Source organism: Hibiscus syriacus, unplaced genomic scaffold (assembly GCF_006381635.1).
Source record: "Hibiscus syriacus cultivar Baekdansim isolate YM2019G1 unplaced genomic scaffold, ASM638163v2 tig00113338_pilon, whole genome shotgun sequence".
NCBI classification, from domain to species: domain Eukaryota; kingdom Viridiplantae; phylum Streptophyta; class Magnoliopsida; order Malvales; family Malvaceae; genus Hibiscus; species Hibiscus syriacus.
The window spans coordinates 493,226-508,197 of NW_024063457.1; the positions used below are offsets into that span (position 1 = coordinate 493,226).

The 14,972-nt window shown below is 34.6% G+C and overlaps 1 protein-coding gene across 1 annotated transcript; it reads right to left on the reverse strand.

Annotated features, from left to right (window-relative positions):
- Positions 1 to 10,273: 10,273 nt before the first annotated feature.
- LOC120186363 (elongator complex protein 5) lies at positions 10,274 to 14,390 on the reverse strand. The gene is given in 10 exon segments (XM_039190317.1): positions 10,274 to 10,726; positions 10,891 to 10,966; positions 11,158 to 11,244; positions 11,332 to 11,558; positions 11,865 to 11,934; positions 13,466 to 13,512; positions 13,631 to 13,688; positions 13,691 to 13,802; positions 13,948 to 14,040; positions 14,137 to 14,390. Coding segments are annotated over 10 exon segments (1,131 nt in total). The 5' UTR covers positions 14,304 to 14,390; the 3' UTR covers positions 10,274 to 10,532.
- Positions 14,391 to 14,972: the final 582 nt, after the last annotated feature.

Here is a 14,972-nt window from a genome sequence, read left to right on the forward strand (position 1 = left end):
GAGTTAATATAATTTAATCATATTAGAACCTTTTGGCCAATTATTTTGACTCACTTTAAAAATATATATATCTTTTGTTTATTGATAGAAATTCTTGATTTCGGAAAGTAATTTTTAACGAAGCAAAAAATTGAAGAATAAGATGAATAGAAAAATAGGATAAGTGTAGTCGAATATGTGTTCGTCGAGATTAATATTTGACTATCGTATTGATAAGAGTCTAATTACATTTAAGAATTATCTTTGACAGTTCAAAAGCAATAAATTTTTGTCATTTTTTTTTGAAGGAAAGTTGCCGATCGATTATTAGAGGGAGGGAGAGACCGGAAACAGGCCCAACCGAGAACGAGCTCTACAACAGAGGAGAGAAAAGATCGGTGAAAAAAGGTTGCAGGCAGATGGATTACAAAAGTATCGGAGTGAAAGAACGTAAATTTTCGATGCAAAACGATGAAAGGAGGCTGTCAATCCGAGGGATCGACCACCAACGATCCTTTGTACATACATCTTCAACTTCGAGGGGGACTTCTTCAATCCAGACCCACATCTGAGAGAGGGAACGACCCACCGAGGCTAGCTTGTGAGCAACGAAATTAGCAGATCGGCTGACGTGACTGAAAGATAAGATATCAAAATTTACAACCATCTCTTGCACATTACCCATTATCACCCCTAATTCTGATCTATATGTTGTAGGTGATGACATTTTACGGATGACATTCACGGTGTCTCCTTCGACAATCACGTTGCGAAACCCCAAGTTACAGGATAGGCGAACGGTAAATTCACAAGCTTGAGCTTCAGCTAACTCCGGATTTAGAGATGGTTGACTCGAGTAAGAGCTTAATGACATAATCAAACGCTTTGAGTTCCTTAGTATGACTCTCATAGCTGAGGTTGAAGTTGAATAGTCAAAACAGACATCAAAATTTGTTTTGACAAAATCCATTGGATGAGGGCTCCAACTAGCCACTTGATAATTTCTGGATACTGAATTCAAAATAGAATTGCTTTCTGTTTCATTAAAATAATCACGAATAAATTTTGCAACTTCCTTTGGGTGTTGGACTTTATTTTCGTAGACTCTTTTGTTGCAATAGGACCATATTGCCCAAATAGCTATGATATACATGGAACATTGAGATTTGGAGAAACCCTCGAAGAGGTTAGCTAACCATTGAATCCATATTTGTTCCGCAAAGATAACTGGGAGGCGAAGATCGAGCTCGGATAGGACTTCCTTTGTGAAAAGGCACTCTGAATCCAGGTGAGTTACAGTTTCTAGATATTGCTCACATATATGACAGAAGGGGGAAATGTTGATATGCATGTTGATAAGATTAGAGGTCGTAGGTATAAAGTTCCTGCAAACTCTCCAAAAGTTAATTTTAACCTTAGGAGGGATAGGAAGAGACCAGAGAGTATAATAAAAATTAGAAATCACAACGCCATGGTCTTGGGGGAAATCACCCATCAATTTTTATACCCGCTTCGAACAGAATAAAGTCATTTTCTATCATAGGACCAATATAAGAAATCTTGTCGTGGGGAATTAAAAAGAGGAATACTTAGGATATTTGTAGCCTGATCATGCTGAAAGAGATTAATAATAATAGACGTTTCCCAATAGTATGTTTCCTTGTTGATAAGATCTGTTACGGTACTGAATTGTGGGGTGGGAATCACTGAATAGAATTTGCCATTGCCAGGACCAGAAACCCAGGTGTCATTCCAGATGTTAATAGAATCACTGTTACCTACTCTCCAACAGAGACCTTGCTAAAGTAAACGTCTAGTACACCAAATATTGCACCAGGAGTATGAGGGGTAAGGACCCAAGTCAGCTTCCATGAAAGACTTATTTGGAAAATATCAGTCCTTAAGAACTTTTGCAAGTAAGTTGTTAGGATTCGATAGAATCTTCCAACCTTGTTTTACTAAAATAGCAATATTGAACTTGGCTAGGTCAAGAAAGACTAAACACCCATCGATTTAGGGGAATACAATTCCTTCCAGCAAGCCCAATGAATGCCTTTTTTGGAGCTGTTGTTTTGCCACCAGAATTTACACATAATAGACTCTAGATCACGACACAAATCTAGAGGAAAAAGAAAGCACTACATGGCATAAATAGGAATAGCTTGGAGAACTGACTTAACCATCACTTCCTTACCCCCATAGAAAGATACCTTGTGCTCCAACCCTCAACACGACTGTTAATTTTGTCACGTAGGTCAGCAAAAAAGCCCCTTTTGTGTCTATCAATCATAGTTGGGAGACCAAGATACTTCTCTGGGCTCATAGAGATTTGAACACCGAGGTGATTACCCACAAGTGAATGAGTTTGCCTATCCACATTGGCGCTGAAATAGATAAGAGACTTTTCAAAATTGATACGTTGACCTGAAGCTTCCTCATAAGTCGAAAGGATTTCTTTAATAGTTGTAATTCTTGAATGAGACACCTCTCCAAAAAGGATGTTGTAGTCAGCAAAAATTAGATGAGAGAGGGAAATCCCACTTCTACCAACCTTACAACCCTTTAACCGCCCATCAGCCTTAGCTGCATAAAGAAGATAAGACAACCCTTTTGAGCAAAATAAAAATAGATAGGGACTAAGAGGGCAACCCTGGCGTAAACCTCGGGTAGGAGAAAAAGCTTCTCCAGGTACTCCATTGAAGACCACCGAGTAAAAAACATTGGAGATACATTGCATAATGATGTTCACCCAATCAAGAGAAAAGTTCATTTTCAACATCACAACAAAGACAAAGGATCATTCCACCCTGTCGTAAGCCTTACTCATGTCCGAGGATATTATCCGTTATATGTCTCCCAGGGATAAACGCCCCTTGGGTATGATCAATGCACTTATCAAGTAACAGGCACATTCTGTTCACCACGGCTTTAGTAATGATTTTATAAAGCACACTGCACAAACTGATGGGACGGAAATAGCTCATACAAGAGGGAGAATCAACCTTCGAAATGAGGATTATATTGGCATGATTGATGCAGGATAATATAGCCTTACCATTAAGGATAGCAAGGCAAAAAGTAGTAACTTCGCTACCCACGATGCTCCAGTATTTATGGAAAAATAAGGTTGGGAAACCGTCATCACCAGGCGCTTTCAACGGTGCAATGCCAGAAATAGTCGCCCAAATGTCAGAAGCTTGGAATGGACATAAGAGGGATTTGTTATCATGATCGGTTATTTTGGAATCAATATGAGCAACAAGATTCTCGGTATTACTAGGGTTGAAACTAGCAAAAAGATTCCGAAAAAATTCAAAGGCAATTTTTTCCATAGCCGAGTCCTCGAAATGCCACATTCCCTCGTCATCTTGGAGCTGGGAGATTTTATTTTTCCTCTTTTGATAAGAAACCCATTTATGAAAGAAATTAATATTGCAATCATCATACTTAATCCAATTGACCTGGGCATGTTGCTCCCAATAGAGTTCGTCCTTATCCGCCTCCAAATTAAGTGCCAACTTAATATTGTCAATTTCGGCCAAGGAATCTTCATCCGGAGTGAGAATAGACAACTCCTTCAGTTTATACAGAAGCTTTCTTTTCCTTTTAACACGTTTGGTTTTGTTTCGAGAGCTCCACTGCTGAAGAGTAATACCAATCAGATCTGTTTAATAAGGAGATGGTCATTATTATTAGGCCAAAAGCTGAAAATTATCTCTCCACATTCTTCTTCAAGAACCCAGTCTGCATCATAACGAAAACAATGAGTCTGATTGGGAGCAGAGATATCAGCAACCAGATTAATAAGAAGAGGGTAATGGTCCGAAATGGTGTGAATAAGATGGCGAATAGAAAATCAGGAAAAGCTCTATCCAGTGTGAATTAGCAACAGCCCTGTCGAGTCTTTGTCGAATGTTGTTAGAGGGAAATTTACCTCTTTCCCAAGTGTACCATCTCCCCGAATATCCCAGGTCTTAAATATTATAATCTTCAAGAGCAGAACGAAAAGCATCCATATTACGAATTGACTTTGGATGTCCACCTGTTCTTTCAACAACGAGGAGACTTTTATTAAAATCACCTGCTACCGACCAGGGAGCAGCAGGTTCAGAAAAAAGTGATCGGAGGAAGTTCTAGGATGCTTCACGTTGACTTTCATTTGGATTGCCATAAAAACCAGTAAACCTCCAACAAAAATTAGACCTTATACCAGCAACCTCAGCATCAATATGATTATTAGAGAAACTTTTAATAGTAACATCAACTTCATTGGTGCAAGCTAAGGAGAGCCCCCAGCGAGAACCATCAGCACCAACATCAAAACCATTATTAAAACCACACTTACGACGAATACGAGTCATTTTTGTAGCAGAAAGTTTTGTTTCACGAAGAAACAAAATTTAGGATGAGCGTCACGTAGTTTATTACGTAAATGTTTAACAGCCCGTAGTTTCCCCAGACCGCGGACGTTCCAACTAATGATATTCATGGCTATCGACTGGCCTGTTGAACAAGGTCTGCCGATGTCAAGGAGTGAGCACCATTCAAATCCTGTAATTGTGTTGACCCCATTTGGAGAAAATCTGTAGACAGATTTGACTGAGAATCTATAGTTGGCAACGCATGAATATTGCTTCCTGAATTAAAACAACGAAATAGAAATCTTCCTTCACCCAAATCAGAAATCGCAATGCCGTCTATCGGATGCCAAACGTTGGCGAGAGTAGCCTTCATAGATTGTGGATTCACCACGCTGGATGTCAAAAACTTGCCTACAAGACAGAACTGAAAATATGCCTCTTGTTGAGCATCCTCTTGATCCACCGTGAGATCATCATCCTCACCATCGTTAATAGAGACTTGTGCCAAATCATAATTAACAAAAGTCTTAGTGATAAGCAAAGGGGAAGAAACTTGGAAAAGCCAAGAAGAAAAACCAAAAGCGTGCTACAAAAGCAGAGGGAAAATATGCCACAAGAGCAGAAAAAATGTTATCATGTTTTTTTTAAATCACACATTGTTTGGGTAGTTCTATTGTGCGGCGCTTAAAAAACGGTTAATATACGGCGTGATCGGTTAAACAAGTGACCGGTTAAAATTTAGATCGGTTATGTTATATTATTTAACCGGAAATATTATCAAGTACAATAACATATTAGGTAACGCTTATATAATGTAATAGATAGCGCTTATATAATAAAATAGGTATTTAACCGGAAATATTATCAAGTACAATAACATATTAGGTAGCGCTTATATTGACCTATTTTATAAGTAAATCGGTATATTTATACCGGTAACATTGCAAATTTACCTATTACAATATAATTATCAGTTTCGATATTTTTTGGATCGATATTTTTTATAAATGTATCGACACTATATGCGTTCACCTTTTGTCATTTATAGACCGGTTTTATCATATTTTTACATGTTATATTATTATGGATCGATACATTTTTATAAAGTATCGACACTTTATTAGCGCTATAACTTCTTCTCTTATTAATTCCAAAAGTGTCGATACTTATAATAAATTATCGACACTTTCAACATATTTGGTAGCGCTTTACCTGTTTTGTCATTTCGAGACCGGTTTTGTCATATTTTTACCTGTTATATTGTTATGGATCGATACATTTTTATAAAGTATCGACACTTTATTGGCGCTATAACTCTTCTCTTTTAAATTCCAAAAGTGTCGATACGTATAATAAATTATCGACACTTTCAACATAACCGGTAGCGCTTTACCTATTTTGTCATTTCGAGATCGGTTTTGTCATATTTTTACCTGTTATATTGTTATGGATCGATACATTTTTATAAAGTATCGACATTTTATTGGCGCTATAACTTCTTCTCTTTTAAATTCCAAAAGTGTCGATACTTATAATAAATTATCGACACTTTCAACATATCCGGTAGTGTTTTACCTGTTTTGTCATTTCGAGACCGATTTTGTCATATTTTTACCTGTTATATTGTTATGGATCGATACATTTTTATAAAATATCGACACTTTATTGACGCTATAACTTCTTCTCTTTTAAATTCCAAAAGTGTCGATACTTATAATAAATTATTGACACTTTCAACATAACCGGTAGCGCTTTACCTGTTTTGACATTTCGAGACCGGTTTTGTCATATTTTTACATGTTATATTGTTATGGATCGATACATTTTTATAAAGTATCGACACTTTATTGGCGCTATAACTCTTCTCTTTTAAATTCCAAAAGTGTCGATACGTATAATAAATTATCGACACTTTCAACATAACCGGTAGCGCTTTACCTGTTTTGTCATTTCGAGACCGGTTTTGTCATATTTTTACCTGTTATATTGTTATAGATCGATACATTTTTATAAAGTATCGACACTTTATTGACTATATAACTTCTTCTCTTTTAAAAAAGGTAAAATTTACTTGATATGTTGAAAGTGTCCATACTTTTTATAAAAATGATCCATACTTTTTTTAAAGTTATGTAATTTATGTTTCAATTTTTTTTAATAGTGTTTCATGTTTTCAACCAACAATATTAATTTAATAATTTCATTTACACAAAAAATTATTTGATTGTTTTGATATTTTATAAAATATTATTTATAATTTAAATTTAACAATATGTTTAGGTAGAAAATGTATTGACACATATTTAGGTAGTTATTGTACATACCTAAATATGTACTGTGAATTTAATGTTGTACCCACCCTTTAACTACCAATACCACATCCTATTGAAAGCAGCACGACTGAAACATGTTCAAAATGAACATTTGTTTATATCTCCATCAACTCCGGGACCACTGAACTTGCACAACAAAATTTTTGCCATGGATCATACTGATGTAGACAATGTTAAGCCAACCGAGGAATGCCATGAAATACATAATGTTGATGAATCTGACAGATTGGTTGGTCAGCTCTTCTGTTCACGTGATCAAGCTTGGTACTTTTACAAGGGATTCGCATGGGAATATGGGTTTAGTGCACGTAAGGAAACAACACGGCTTGACGTGGAAGGGAATGTGAAGACACAAGAATTTTGTTGTTTCAAAGAAGAGTTTCGAGGATCAAAAGTCAATAATGTTGATCGTCAACGTGCTCATACGCCAGTCACAAGAACATGATGTAAGGCTAGAGTCTTAGTTACAGCAACAAATACAAACGATCAGTGGGTTATAAGTAAGTATGATCAGAAACATAATCATGCATTGTGCACACCTGCTATGACACCATTTATGTGCTCTAATAGAGCTGTAAGTAAGGTTGATATCGATGAGGCAACAACATTGAAAGAGGTCGGTGTTGGCACGTCACAAGTAATGAACTATTTAACGCAGCAGGCAGGGGGGCATCATAATGTTGGATTTACACATAAAGACATCTACAATGCACTTCAAAGAGGTAAAGCAAAGGAAATCGTCGATGGGGATGTGAATGCGCTTATTGCCTACTTTGATATAAGAAACATGATGATCCCGGGTTTTTTATGACATACTCGATAGATGAATCGGGGGCATTGTATAATCTTATTTGGTCGGATTCTACATCGAGATCGGATTACAAGTTCCTACATTTTTTAACAATATATAATGTTATAGTTCTTATATATTTTGTATCAACGTATTTACAAGTTTAATGAATACCTTATTTTCATGTGCTTTCCTCCGTTCTTTGTATTCTTTACTATCATTCCTTGATTGTGTGATGTAAGGTTCATTTTCAGCATCACTCATCAAATTCCATTTGGACCTCACATCTTTTGTCACCTAATATTAAACATAAACGTTTCTTAATCAATACATTAACACTAAAAAATACTCAATGTCAATTTCATTTTACATACCGAACCGCTCTGTGTGTCATCTTCCTTCATCCTTTTGCATTCGACCATACTGTCAACATTTAAAATTTGTAATAAATTTAAAGTTTATCGATACTTTAATCCAATTATCATTTCAACAATAATAACAAAAAGACATTGATACTTACTAGAAGTACATATATCCACCCTTTGGTTGCTTTCGAGTCTCGGCCTCAATTTCAAAGTCATATGCGCCACCAACAATTTTCCAACCCATTGACTCCATTTTTCCTGGCCTTTATATATCAGTTTACGCAAATCAAATTATTTTGTTACATACACTTTATTCAATATACAAATATAGATAACTACTTTTGTGGTAAAACGGTTTTCTTCAAAAGAATTTGAATGGCCACTACAAAATGTGTCGGCACATTTATACAACCTATAATATCATTTTCTACCTATAATATTTAATAAAAGTATCGACATTTATATTTTTTCTTGAATATCACTTTCTACCTGCAATCGGTTCCAAATGCTTCTTTACTCCAAAACCCCAAACAACACATAAAAACCCTATCGCGATTACTTTAATAATAAAAAATTAAGGTTTCGACAACATACTTTTCGATTCGACTACAGCAACAAACAAACAAACTTCGCTTTAGAAACGCCTTCTGAAATGCAGCAACAATTACGCTTCGATTTCAAAAACTCGTCCGTTCTATCTATTTTCAGAGGATATTTAGCTATGACCTTTATATTTTCCTCGGATATGTTATTTATATTTAATCGATACAAATACAAAAGTATCGATACTTTTATGTCAGGTGTCGATACTTTCGAAAGAATAATTACGTATTTCTTTGAAAGTATCGATAATTTATTACACGTACTTACGAAAGTATCGACACTTTTAATATATCCGGTATCATTTTACCGTTTTTATCATTTTGATACCGGTTTTATCATATTTTTACCTGTTATATCGTTGTTTGATCGATACATTTTTTTAAAGTATCGACACTTTATAGGCGCTAAAATTGCTTCTCTTTTAAATTCACAAAGTGTCGATCCTTATATAAAGTTTCGACACTTTCAATATATCCGGTAGCGTTTTACCGGTTTCATCATTTTGATACCAGTTTTATCATATTTTTACCTGTTATATCGTTGTTGATCGATATATTTTTTGAAAGTATCGACACTTTATAGGCGTTAAAACTGCTTCTCTTTTAAATTAACAAAGTGTCGATCTTTATATTAAAGTACCGACACTTTAAATATATTCGGTACCGCTTTACCGGTTTTATCATTTCAATACTGGTTTTGTCATAGTTTTACCTGTTATATCGTTGTGGATCAATACATTTTTAATTTGGATCGACACGAACCGACAAGTTAAGTTTGCCGGTTGCACAATTTTTTAATATTTCTTCATGACTTAGACCTACTACATTATTATTAGTCAACATTTTCGATAGCGTTAAACCGAATTTATTAAATATCTTTTAATATATTCGATAACACCGTATATTAATCGTATATTAACCCGCCGTTCATGAGATATTCCCCCCCACCCCACCCCCCCCCCCCACACATTGTTTATATTTAAGGTTTTTTTTTAATCTTTAAATATACGATTCTAACATGCAGTTATAAAGTGATTGAAGATAAGACCTACACCTGTATATTGTCATCATTATCTGACCGACTCATGTAAATATGTCTTCTACGTATATTGTGCGCGTTATTTTTTTTAATAAAATTCATGTAATCAATTTTGTATTTTTGTATTTTTGACTCACTATTCTTCATTTCTTTCATTTTGACTATAAAATTCAATGTCGGATCCAAAAATTTATGAATGGGGTCTAAAATTTTGATTTTATTTTCTTAAAAATAATAGGATGTAAAATTTTATTTTTTCTATTTTTTTAACATATTATACTAAATTTCACTTTTTTTTTCTTAAATAATGAAGATGTACTTGACCCCTAAGGCACTTAGTACATCCGCCCCTTATATAAATGGCATCGATATGAGAAAAACGATATAAATAACATATCCCGTAAGTAAGACGCACATTTCCAAAATACTTCTACTGTACCTTAGTAAAAAGGGTGTCATTTTGGTCAATAACATGATTTGGATGACATTTTAAAAAGAAAACGTAAAAAACTAATATTATCATAATATTACCCAGTAACTTCTATCAAATTATGACGTGGCCGTTTAGTAATTGGCACTGTTCATCAATTTAATCTATAATTGTAACAAATAATCCTCAATATTTTCATATTTTCAATTTGATCCCAAAAATTAATCAAATCTGTCTTACATTATTAACAGATGATGACGTAGCCGTTTAGTATGTGGCAATATTAACCCACAGGTTCGAGATGTCTATTCCCAGGCACAAGCTTCCATTATTGTGCTTAACTTCCTACTTTTCAGTGTTTGAAGATGCTCAAGTTGAACAAAATGAAGTTTTCTATCCCATTCCTCTCCCTTAACACGAGAACAAAGTTTGAAAAAACTACAACTCGTTAACTTCAATATCACAGACTCACAGTTGTAACTAGTACGAAATTCCCACCTTTAAAGGCAAAATACACTTCTATGTAGATGGTACCTAAGAGATCTAACTCGTTCCTGGTTAAAGAAAGAGAAAAAAAATACTACCAATTTGCAATGTTGTGCATAACCCACATCACAGATTGGGTAAGCACAATTAGATATCCAAGTCATCATCTGGGTCCTCATCAGAATCAGGCATCTCATCATCCGAATCACGGTAATAAATAATTTCACCCCAGCTGGAGTCCTCGTTCGTCTGCACATTTTCCACTGCAGCAACTGGTCTCTCATGTTTGCTATTCACCAGAGATCTCCGGCCATCATAAATTTCTATCGGTTTACCGTTACCTAAAGCAAGCAAAAGTCAATCCAAATGAAAGGAAGAAAGAAAGAGAGAGAGCGAGAGACCCCAAAGCTACGAAGTCATCAAATGATGTAAAAATGGAACCCCAAGATAAAGCAAATAAAAGCTAAAGTTCAAGAACGAAATTATAACCCATTCATATTCCTACCTTGGTGTTCAAAAGGAAGTACAACATTAGCCTTATCAATTCGCTCTTTCTCTGACAATTGCAAATTGAACTGTACCTGTAAAAGAAACTTAACCTTAAACTGAAACTTGATTCTGCCAGAACATGGAATAATAGGCTACGACACTATAATTCTGCATCTTGCGAACGCTAATTTGTGGAGCAGAGGAAAGAATTCTTGTAGGTATTACGTATCCTCACACATCAAAGAAAGATGAAAAAGCAGAGAGGGAGAGTTTAAGCTATGACCTTTGGTACAAGACCATGATTAATTGCTCCTTCAGTTGACAGTGATGTAAAGTTGATGCCTGACTGCTCAATGTGAACTTCTTCCGACTACGTATAGGTTTAAAATTATCATGTCAGTCTGCTGCAATCTTAATCAGTACAGAATGGTCCACACACAGGGAAAAGGGAATTTACCATCACACGGACCCGTCCATTTCTCTTCTTAAATCTAACATGGAACTTTCCCTTCTTGGAGTTATGCTCGATCAAAGAGAAATTTTCCATGTCACCTCTCTGTCCATTTGCAAGTTCAATTGATGGTTCTAAACTCGCCACCATAGATGACAAATATTCCAGAACAGATGTAACTCTGCCCGTGTGAAGGTCTGAATGTAATAGCCAAAAGATACTGGAAATCTGATCTGCAACCATAAAATAACATTAAGAAACAATCCAAAAAGACCCACTACAGGTATCACTTATACCATTCATCAATTTCAAAAGTTTCCACTAAAATCCATGAAGATGTCCTTTTAAAATCGAGAAAGGTATGTGCTGACATAGAAATTTGCAGCCATAACTGAAAACTTTAAGGGGGAAATGCCATAGAAAACCAACCACAATTCCAAGAGAACTGAAGACAAACCACATGACTGGAAAAGTTGAGAAATTTCAAAGAACTGATCAACTTCAGGGAGAAGGATTATAGCAGAAAAGCATACACATACCATGGCTACGGAGATTGCTTAACAGACGTGCAACTGACGACACAGATGCATGTCTCAACATTTCATCTACCTGGTAGAAATAGAAGAAACAACAGAAGATTGGAGTTGAAAATTCTAATATTGTGAATTCAGCACAAACTCAACTCAAAGCTCATTTCATAGTAGTAGGTTTTTGACAACTAACAGGAATCTATTCTTCTATTTAACCAAACCTAGAGCACTTAAAATAATAAAATGGTTGTCCCTTGTTCCCATATGTAATGGGGTAGGGGGAGGTAAGATAGTAGGTTGCCCCCAACACCAGGTTGAGAGCAGCTTCGTAGAAGACCTCCGAATTATGAAATGCAGAAATAAATGAACATAGACATTACTTTTTTTTCCTACTTGCGTCATAACCTTCAGATTTTCATATAGTAAATGAAACATGATAGTACCTCTTTATCTCATTCTATTACAACACCAAAAAATGTCAGCTCATCCAAGTTCCTTCTTCTTCTTCTTTTTCCTATTTTTTCTTTTATTTAAGTTCTAGGATATTCTATCTGCATGAGCAGCAACTCAAAATTCAATACATTTTAGAACAAAGCAGTGAGCATTAACCAATATTGCAACCTTCAACAAGTGTTGTCAAGGTGTAGCCTAAGCATTGTCCCTTAGCACAAAACAATAAAAGTGCAATAAAGCCTTTAGGGTAGCACCAAACAATAAAAGCTCCTTAGAGCCTTTAGGGTAAAGTACACTTGATCTGGCATGCCCACACTTGGTGTGTCTGCAGTGGCGGATCTATAAATATTTTTTGAGGATAGGCACATATATATTAATAACATAAATTTTTCGTATGAAAGTGGACATCATCAATAAAATGGACAACTAACATAAAGAAATTCGAATTTCATGCATCTGCCACTGTCTGGATGCATATACTTGAAAAGCAACAGGCACCAAAAAGAACACCTTACCGATGGTCTTTTAAATTTTCTTTTATTAATGTGCCTTTACCATTAAGAGGGGATCATATAGTTCTCAATATTTAAACATAAAGATAGACACATATATTGTGCCTTACTTCACTTACACCAAGCTTTTTCCTTTTGGCCCTCACACCTCAGGCAATATAAGAATTCTAGCACCTAGAGAGCGGCGCATTCTGCCCTTAACAATACTAAGTCTACCTATTGCCTATCAATCATTATGTTTATTGGTACTTTGTTGTTATTAGATGGGAATCTTCCCTGCACCTTCTCAAGAAAACATAGCACTTCCCACATAGAAACTTGGTGAAAATTTATTGTTCTCAGCACATATTGGCACTTAATGAAGTTTCTATGCATTAATAAAAATAGCACATCAGACAAAAAAAACCTTCAAATTTATTGATTGTACTCCTTTGCAAGCTAGAAAAACTCCCAGCTATATATTGAACGAAATATTTTGAAAGAAATACTAATCAATAATCATGCAAGGACGCCATGCTGATATGGACTTTGTCCATACTTCACTATTTTTTTCCTTTCACCTACTTTGTCGATAAAATGCCAGTAGTTAAAGTAAGTTCAAATTTCATTCAATCAAATGTTAGCAAACACAATAGAGAGGATTACCGAGTCTATGGCAATAGAAAACCGGATTTTTCCGCCTCCTACTAGTCCTACAAACAATCAAAAGAAACAATCAAAGCAACTCAAAGAAAAACCACAAATGATAAACAAACAATTGAAAGCTTATGTTGATCTTTCAAACTTGAAAAGGATTTGAAAAAGATTTACCTCTTCCAAGTTCAATAATTGAATTGTACAACTTATCCATATTTTTCACTTCCCGAAAAAAGTAGCACTACTCAAAATCGAAGCTTCATGAGAAGGAGCCCTGAAGTTTCCAGTCTCTGCCAACCGATCCTTCCAACCAAGAGGATCATTGTAACAATCTAAAATATGAATCCTAACATGTAGCCAAAAAAATCAATTTTAAAGAAGAAAATAAAGCAAAACAAGATTTATAACTTTAATTTATCAGAAAAATAATTAAATTCCGTTTCTTCATTTAGAAACAAAATAAAAATAATTTCGACCCAAAATTTACTCACCTTTTATCTGACGAATCGACACTAATTCCTTTTATTTTCAGCAACTCAAAATAAAACGATGGACTCCGGGAAAATGAAACGACGATAAGGCCTCTGCTACAAATAAATAATTAAACAATTACCCTAATTTCAAGATAATAACGGTTAATCAAACGGTTTTCAGAGAGGAAAAAAGGAAGGAAAGCGAACCGTGACGGCGATTTTCCTGCCAAAATGCAGGAGAAGAACTGAGAAAGCACGTGATCGAGCACTTGGACACCAAAGGGAGAAGCGACGGAGTCTTTTATGGTGAGCGCAGGCGCCAGCTCTCCTTCTAGAGCTCCGTCTCTTAGTGCTCTGCAAATTGATTCCGCCATTGCAACTGAGTTGGAATTTTTTCAGAGTGACAAAAACCCTAGAGAAAAATATTGAAGCGGTTTTACAAAGGATCCCCATTTTCTTGAATGGTGCGTTTGGTTTGTGGAGTGTTACATTATATCTTACATTATTAAGGGTAATTTTTTTTTTCAAATTGTATTCCCACGTTTAGTTCACTTAATTTTATATTACCAGTAATACTATTTTTCTAATAATAATATTTTTTAGTTAAAAGGGTGTAAATGTTATTAATTTCAAATTCTTATATAATCTTACATTTCCACCACATTAGACAATAATACCTTTAAACTAATGAATTCTTTTTATAAATATACTTCTAAATTCTTAGTTTTATACTTTACTCAAAATTATAAAAATAATAATAATATAAAAAGAGTTTGATTTACTAAAATATTAATAATTTTGATAATTTAAAATATTTTGTATTTTTAATATTTAATATTTTACTATTTCTAATTTTATGGGATGAAAAAAATTGTATTATTATAAAAATGTAATTATTTAAAATAATATTTTACTACCATAATATTATTTTTATATTATATTATATTTTATATAAATAAATATGATACTTATGAACATTATTTAAAAATATAAATTTATTATATTTATTATATTAATTATATATTAAATATAATTTCTCCTCA